Below are 8,405 nucleotides of genomic sequence, written 5' to 3'. Positions count from 1 at the left end.
TATATATATATATATATATATATATATATATATATATACATACACGGATCATCTTGCCTCTCTTTGAGACCATCCGGCCACACTTGTCCAATCCGAATGACATCCCTATGTCATCGCTGTAGATCCGGGTGGTGTGGATCAGCGAGTCTATTTCTCGCTCGTTCCTGGCATACAGCTTGATGTCATCCATGTAGAGCAGGTGGCTGATTGTTGCCCCACTACGGAATCGGTACCCGTCGCCGCTCTTCGTGATGATCTGACTGAGGGGGTTCAGGCCTATGCAGAACAGCAGTGGTGATAGCGCATCTCCTTGGTATATGCCGCACTTGATGTTGACTTGGGCAATGGGTTTTGATTTGGCCTCTAGGGTTGTCTTCCACATTTCCATTGAGTTCTGGATGAAGGTCCTTAGGTTCCTGTTGATCTTATACAGTTCCAGACATTCCAGATCAGCTGGATAGTACAGTGGTAATGCTCACTGACTACGACGCAGGAGCAGGAGATCGGGGTTCGAATCCCGGTCGGGGCAAAACATCATCCAGTAAGGGTCCTTAGGCAAGACTCCTCATGATATATCGGCCTACCTCAGGAATGAGTGAAGACATAACTGATAGTCATACCGGCTCAGACGTCGCCCGGGTCAACAAGGTCTGCGTCAGTTGCTCGGGAACCAGGGCAAACTGATGAGAAATGGGCTACTGGAACAAGACATCGATGGATGAGGACAGAAAATACGGAGTTGCTGGAATGCTACTATACAAGCAGTCCCAGAGAGAGGGGATACATGCAGCGAATGTGGGACCATTGGATACTTCGAAACCCACAATCAAGGCTAACAAAGAAACAGCTATTAGCCCAGTGTTCCAACATCCGTAATCGAAATCTACTATCACAACTAGAGATTAATGAAATACAACAACGATGCTACGGCAAGGGGGAGCCAGGAAGACAGGTCAGCGGGGAGATGTTATCATCCCCACAACCAGAGATTGGGTACCAAGCCCCAACACCTAACAGCCTCAACACAAGAGCTGCTGACCTGAGAAGGAAGATCGTGACCCAACTGGAAACCTGGAGACCCCGACAAATACCGAAGCTGAGTTGCCAAGTACCTTCAGAAGATCTACTAGTAGATGTGAATATATATATATATATATATTCACATCTACTAGTAGATCTTCTATATATATAAAAATGTGTGTGTGTATATATACGCGTGTGTGTGTGTGTATATATATATATATATATATATATATATATATATATATATATATATATATATATATAAATAAAATATACACACACGTATATTGTTTGTATGTATGTGTATATATATCTCTACACACACGTATATTGTGTGTGTATATTTAATATATATGCGCGCGCGCACACACAATGTGTGTGTGTGTATATCTATATCATTATCTCTAGACGCTTTATCCTGTTCTACAGGGTCGCAGGCAAGCTGGAGCCTATCCCAGCTGACTACGGGCGAAAGGCGGGGTACACCCTGGACAAGTCGCCAGGTCATCACAGGGCTGACACATAGACACAGACAACCATTCACACTCACATTCCCACCTACGGTCAATTTAGAGTCACCAGTTAACCTAACCTGCATGTCTTTGGACTGTGGGGGAAACCGGAGCACCCGGAGGAAACCCACGCGGACATGGGGAGAACATGCAAACTCCACACAGAAAGGCCCTCGCCGGCCCCGGGGCTCGAACCCAGGATCTTCTTGCTGTGAGGCGACAGCGCTAACCACTACACCACCGTGCCACGTGCATGTGTGTGTGTGTGTGTATGTATGTATATGTATATATAAAAAATTTTTATATATATATATAAAAAATTTTTATATATATATATATATATATATATATATATATTATTTATATATATAAAAATTTATATATATATATATATATATATATATATATATATAAAAAATTTTTTTCAAGCTCCTTAAGCTGAATGAACATGAACTCTATCTCCTCATTGCTCCACAAGTGCACGTTTCTACTACTGTTGTCATGCCGACCGAGGCTGTTGTGTTTCCCGCTTGTGGTCTCGTCACTTCCGTTAGGGGCAGTGCTGAAGTAAGTAGCTTGACTACGTAGCTCGATAGGGTTTACATGCACTAAGTAGCTTGGCTACAATCGCATAATCTAGGTCGCGTAGCTCAATTACGAGAAATCCAGTTCGGTTCGATTTCAGCCGAGCTAAGGTGTTTCCATGGCATTTATAACTTCGATTTCAGTCGAGCTACGGCAGAAATTCGATTTTCTCTCTGTGCATGTAAACGCACTGAGTGTGTCTTCTCTGGGTGTAGTCTTGCCAAATGATGCTGATTTAAAGTTCGAGGTTGTCCCTGTTGTCTCCTCAGTAGTTCTTCTACGTATGGAACAAGCAGCAGTGCGTTGGTGTTTGTTTTTTTTAAATATACGCCTCCGCCACCGTAAGGTGCAGGAGGCGTTACGTTTTCGGGTTGTCCGTCCGTCCGTGCGTGCGTCCGTCCCGAAACCTTGTGAACGTGATATCTCAAAGGCTACTGAAAGGAATTTCACCAAACTTTCACCATTTGTGAGCTTTGGGACAAACATGAACTGATTTAGATTTTGAGGTCAAAAGGTCTAAAGTCACGGTCGCTGTGAGGTCAGATGTCTGTCCGAGAACCTTGTGAACACAATATCTCCAAGGCAAATCAAAGGAATTTCACCAAACTTTCACTATTTCTACGCTTTGGGACAAACATGAACTGATTAGATTTTGAAGTCAAAAGGTCTAAGGTCAAGGTCACTGTGAGGTCAAATGTCTGTCCGAAAACCTTGTGAACACAATATCTTCATGGCTAATGCAAGTAATTTCACCAGGTCAAGATTACTGTGAGGTCAAATGTCCATCCCCAAATCACAACTTAAGGCATGTAGTCTCCCAGGTGGAGGCATCCCCATCGACGCCGTTGGCGTCGTGTTTTTTGTTTTTTTTTTCCTTTCTTTCTCACTGCACAAGAACTCTGTATAAGCAAAGTGGACAATCTCTCCAGGCATTTTAGCACCTTTTTAATGTTAGTTTGTTCCTGAATATGACGTATGAACAGGTGAATGTGTATTCTATTGTACAAAATTAGTATAAAAATTAATGTAGATATAAAGATCATGCCATTATGGCATGTTACAAAAATAAAGAAAAAGAGTCCTCGTCTCCGGTTTACGAGTCCGAATGCAGTTAACGCATGAGTCTGAGTCATCAGTGGTCAAGTCACGAATCCTTAAAATTGGGGCACGAGTCGGACTCGAGTTCGAGTCCTGGACTCAAGTACTATGAGCCTGTGGTGTAATGCATAATCTTTGCATGCTTCTTGAATAAATAAAACGTGCACGGTCATTAAGTAAACAAAATGTGCACCGGCGCTTGTTTGCTCGCTCTTCTTTGTCTTTTTTTGGCAGTCAATGATTTTTGTGTTCACTGAAGTCAATTTCAACAAATCAAGCAGTATTTTCAGTCATGACTTTTTTTTTTGTGTGTGTGTGTGTGTTCAGTTACAATATCTATGTACTACGTATGTCCTGATTGTACTTTATAAAAAAAAAAACAGATAAATGAAGATCTGAAAAGCAGTTTTAGACCTGTGTTGGAATATCTGATACAGCATTACCTTGCCTGTTGTCATGAACCGTTTTGATCACTTGACCTGATGGGATTTAGAGTTGGCAGTGAGAGGGGTATAGGGAGGGAAAGTGAAACACAGCGATCCTAGTGGTAGTGTTCCTAAGCTGAAAGCCATACTATTGAAAATCCCATAGACCCGATTTAAAAAAAAAAAAAATCCCACGAAGTTATGACGTGGAACTTGTACACTGCCAAAAAATATGTTGTATATGTTGGGATTATCTACTAACTGTTAAAGTATTAGGTGAAATTTCGCTGTCTTTTAAAAGACTGAAATTGCGCCTAACCTGTCAGAAATGGACTACAACCAAACTGTCTAGTCAGTCACTCATATTACATCAGCAGTAGGCTTGATGAGTTTTGTTCTTCATACTAGCTCTTCCGAGTGCTGACGGCTCTCCCTGTGAGTAGCGGCAGTTGACTACATGCCCTGATCTGTAATGGTTATCCCCACGAGGGATGCATTTCTTATTGGTACAGAAATACTCCGCCAAGCACACTATACAAATCGGCATGTTATTGTAGGCTACTCGCCGGCTGCTACCTGCTACAGATTTGGAAAGGCGCTAGACTTGTGGTGACGTCACATACGCGATGTCAGGTCAGTGTAGTCTTTGATCAGCTTATTAAAAAAAACATTCAAAACAATTCAAATCGGTGGAAAAAATAAAGTATGATCACCAGGATCAATAGAGCTGCCCAACATGCACAACATATGGAAGCCATTGTCTTACATTTTGGGTTACACTTCAAAAGTTAATTTTTTGAAAAGATTATTCCCATTCGTTTTGCCATAGAGGTTGGAATGCATCCAGTAGGGGGGGGATGAGATTACTTTCCCTCCCTATTCTCTCTTCTCATTGAATACTCTTCCCACTGCCAACCCTTTATCCCAAAGCAATAGGATGCATTTTTTTTTTTTTTTTGATGGCCAGTTAATTGTCCAAATCAATGGAGCAGATTTAAGTTTTTGTGCTTGATACATTCTTAAGACTGAATCACCAAGTGACTAAAACAGTTTGTTACAGTGGGTACAGTCATGGTTTTCACGCGTTCCAGCAGTTCTAAAACTGCTTTTTACGTCTTTTTTTAAATAAATAAAGGTACAATCATGACATGCCTACTACATGGATATTATTGTAGCTGAACTTGTGCTGAATACCAAAAAAGTCATGTTGAAATTAACATCGGAGCATGCCAAAGTCATTAGTGCCAAAAAATACCCTCAGTCCTAAGAGGGTTAAGCTTTGTATAGGGTTTAGACAAGCGCACAAAATATGAACGTGGTTGCGTACGTTCAGATGTCATGCAGCTTTGTTAAAGTAAATATTTGACCAAATTGCTATAGTAATACAATTGTGCACAAATAGTCAAAGTATGCAAATCTGGTTGTTCAAAGCACATGAAACAGGTTTAGATGAGCAAATCCTGTGCAAAATAAGTATAGCTTTAATTGACCAAATCCAACGACGCACCCAAGTTTAATTGGGATATGCCACCTGATGGCTAGATAGGATTTTGTTTGGTTAGTATTTCTTCTTTAGTTCTGAAGAGGCATTGGGTTACTTTTGGCAGTTTCTGGCAACCCTACTAATTAAATGTGATTCACTGAAAAGTAAATGATCAGTCCTTGTGTTCTCAGAAGAAAGACAGCAGGCGGTGGACTTTTCCCAAGAGGAATCCTCCACTAATCCTTCATTAGAGGAGTGGCTGTCCAGGAGAGAGAAGAGGGCAGCTCTGTCATCAGGAAGGTATGTACTGAATCCTTAGAAAACTATGATAGCTGGTCGTGTCTGAGTGTTTGTCTGTAGTGGTGCAGCTGATTTGAAGGCCATGTGTTTATTATTAATAATAATGAATGACATCACATTTTTTCAGTTCTGCAAAATAAATTAACTTGTAGCAGTTACAGTTGTGGTCAAAAGTTCACATATACAGACATGAATGTCATCATGGATATGAATGTTGTATTGAGCTTTCAATGATTTCTTTGAACTGTTTTTCTATGGCAGAATGATTGTACAGAATACATCTTTAATAGAAAAAAAAATCCCAGTAATTTGGCACACGAGTTTTAATTTATTTTGGTGTGTCTTTAATTGACAGCATCAAAATTATACATACAGGGTCAAAAATTGGCATACGCCTACTTGAAGTATTAATTCAGTGGTGCTGAAAGTTCCAAAATGTCTTAATTTGCCAAAGCCAAGGCATCCTAACTTCCTGTTGGTGATAATGATTGACTACGTTTGGTAGCTTCTCCATGCCAGCATAAAAAGGGCTTGTTTGACAGCACATTGGACTGACCAACACACAGTCCAATTGGAAAGTCCAAGGAGCTCCACGCAGATCTGAGAAAGAGGAACATAGTTTTTGCACAAGTCAGAAATTACTCATGGAGTCACTTTTAAATTGCAGACTTGAAGATGATCAGTTCAAACAACTGTGTATATAAGTACAAGTTATTGGGAGGTGTAGCCACTTTGGTGTAAGAGGAATCAGACTGTCACCCACAGCTGAGAGGAAATTGGTGCAAGTTAAATCACTTTGGAACTTTCAGCACCACTGGAATTAATAAAGTGGGTGTATGTAAACTTCTGACCCTTTTGTTGATTTCAGAAAACCCAAAATAAGTTAACTTGTGCACTAAATTCTTTTGTTTTTTTTAAAGTATGCTGTACAATCGTTCTTCCCCAGAAAAAGAACAATTCAAAGAAATAACTGAAAGCACAATATTGCCATGACCTTTGTCTGTGTATGTGAAACTCTGACCACAACAGTGTAAAAAATTGTTCCCTGATCAGCATTTTTTTCTCTCCTCTCTCGCTCTCTCTCCTTTTGAAATAAGTCAAAAAAAAGTGCAGCTTGTCATTTTACAGAGAACTGGTCCTGTTTTGAAGACTGCTAGAGCGCCCCTCCCCGCTCTTCAACACCTTAGAATGGAACATTTTTCATCTCGCTGTGTTATTGATGAAATTAACAGCCTTGATCCATGCCCCCCCCCAAACAGAGCAAAATTTACTTGGAGCAAAAATTTACTTTTGTGACAAAACAGCAGTATGGCATTATGGTGGTGATCTATACCAATACAGTGATTTTTCATAGCAATATTTTATGGTACCCTCCAATTATTGGCACTCCTGGCAAAGATTTGTAAAAAGGCTTTGGGGGGAAAAAAATCCACCTTTTTAGTGAAGTAGCTTCATCTCGTTGGGGAGAAAAAATGAGGAGAAATCCAGCCTTTAATTGAAGTGCATTTATACAGAGGGGAAAAATCCATCAAGAAATTATTTAACAAAAGCACATGCCACATTTATTCTAGGGATGGGAATCTTCATCAACACAATACTATATGCATCTCGATGCACTGCCAACAATTCGATACATTAACGATTCATGAAATTACCAATGGTAAGATGCGATACAATTTTCCAACCTACTGCGATACTGTACGATTTCATTTTAAGACAATGCGATGCAGTGAGATGCGATGCAGAAGAAAATTATACCATGGAATACATAGTATTTCTCAAGTACTGGCACTTAAAGCATTACCACTGGCTGTGCCTTTTATTTTAAAAAAACAGGAATTACACAATTTCAAAATTCAGACCTGAATAATGAACAATTAACTTTCTGACACATTTTTATGTTGGCCTAAGCAGTTCACGCTGCGTTAAGTTTTTGAAAGAGGTTTAATAAAGAATTAGATTTATAGTAATAATAAAAAGGAAAAAAGCCATGAGATTTTAGGATAGTGGATCCCATCCAATATAATAACTAGTAAATTAACAAAAAATTAACCCGTTGACACATTCCATCTTCCTCAAAAAGATTGAAAATACTTTAGAAAACCAGTAACAAGGCTCCTGGATTCAAGCAAGTAAAAAGGCAGTAACACAGCTCCTGGATTCAAACATTTAACTGAGGTGTTTCTTTTTCAAGTTTTTTTTTTTTTTTTTTTAAGGAATATCAACTGATCGACATGATCAGGGTGTAGGAAACTTCGTTGGGCAGTAACAATATCCCTACAGTGCTAAAGACACGCTCAGAAGATACACTAGTTGCTGGTATGGACAAGTAGTTCTTAGACAATCTCTCTCTCTCTCTCTCTCTCTCTCTCTCTCTCTGCATTTGATAATTTCAGTCTTAGCTTGCTCCCGTATTGTCTTCGTTGGAAGTCTGGAAGTGATGAACTCTCCAAAGAGCTGGTCCAATGCTGTTTTTTTTGGGAGCGGGTGAGGCATCATCTATGGAAGACATAAAATGAGATTATTAGTGCTGACAAATAAGAGCGGTCAACACAACAAACACACACACAGTGTCTAAAAATGATTACACATGTATGTTAAATTAAGTCTATTACTCCTTGCACAGTCAAAACTAACCTCTCTCTTCCTTTATGGGGCTTCTGTCACTTCCTCCTGTCACCTCTCCCTCATTCACTCTGCCACTGTCACCTGCCTGATAATCCATACAACATTAGATTTCATTCAACTAAAAGTTAGGGCACAATTTGAACATTACACGTACAAGTTTAGAGAAATGGTGTGTGTGTGAGAGAGATAGTGGTATTGAGAGAGAGAGAGAGAGAGACAGTGAGTGAGAGAGAGGTAGTGAATTAGAGAGGGAGGGAGAGGTAGTGAAAGAGACAGTACTGGTGAGGAGTAGTGAAGGCGAAAGAAGGGGGGGTACAGGTTGTTAGTCTATAAATACAAAAATATTTTACC

General features: G+C 39.9%; 1 protein-coding gene across 7 annotated transcripts in view; it reads left to right on the top strand.

Moving 5' to 3' along the window:
* Window positions 1–8,405, top strand: part of zmat5 (zinc finger, matrin-type 5) — a 122,951-nt gene that overhangs the window by 64,303 nt on the left and 50,243 nt on the right. For 5 of the 7 annotated variants that reach the window (XM_060912666.1, XM_060912667.1, XM_060912663.1 and 2 more), the window contains exon 5: window positions 5,318–5,426. In XM_060912666.1, coding sequence (XP_060768649.1) covers window positions 5,318–5,426 — 109 coding nt within the window. Of the gene's footprint in view, window positions 1–5,317; window positions 5,427–7,642; window positions 7,792–7,822; window positions 7,914–8,405 lie in introns of those variants that run through there. The other 2 variants (XM_060912664.1, XM_060912669.1) reach the window with 2 other exon arrangements.

The sequence above is a fragment of the Neoarius graeffei genome, chromosome 28, assembly GCF_027579695.1.
Source record: "Neoarius graeffei isolate fNeoGra1 chromosome 28, fNeoGra1.pri, whole genome shotgun sequence".
NCBI lineage: Eukaryota > Metazoa > Chordata > Actinopteri > Siluriformes > Ariidae > Neoarius > Neoarius graeffei.
This window is presented reverse-complemented; position numbering and strand designations above follow the sequence as displayed.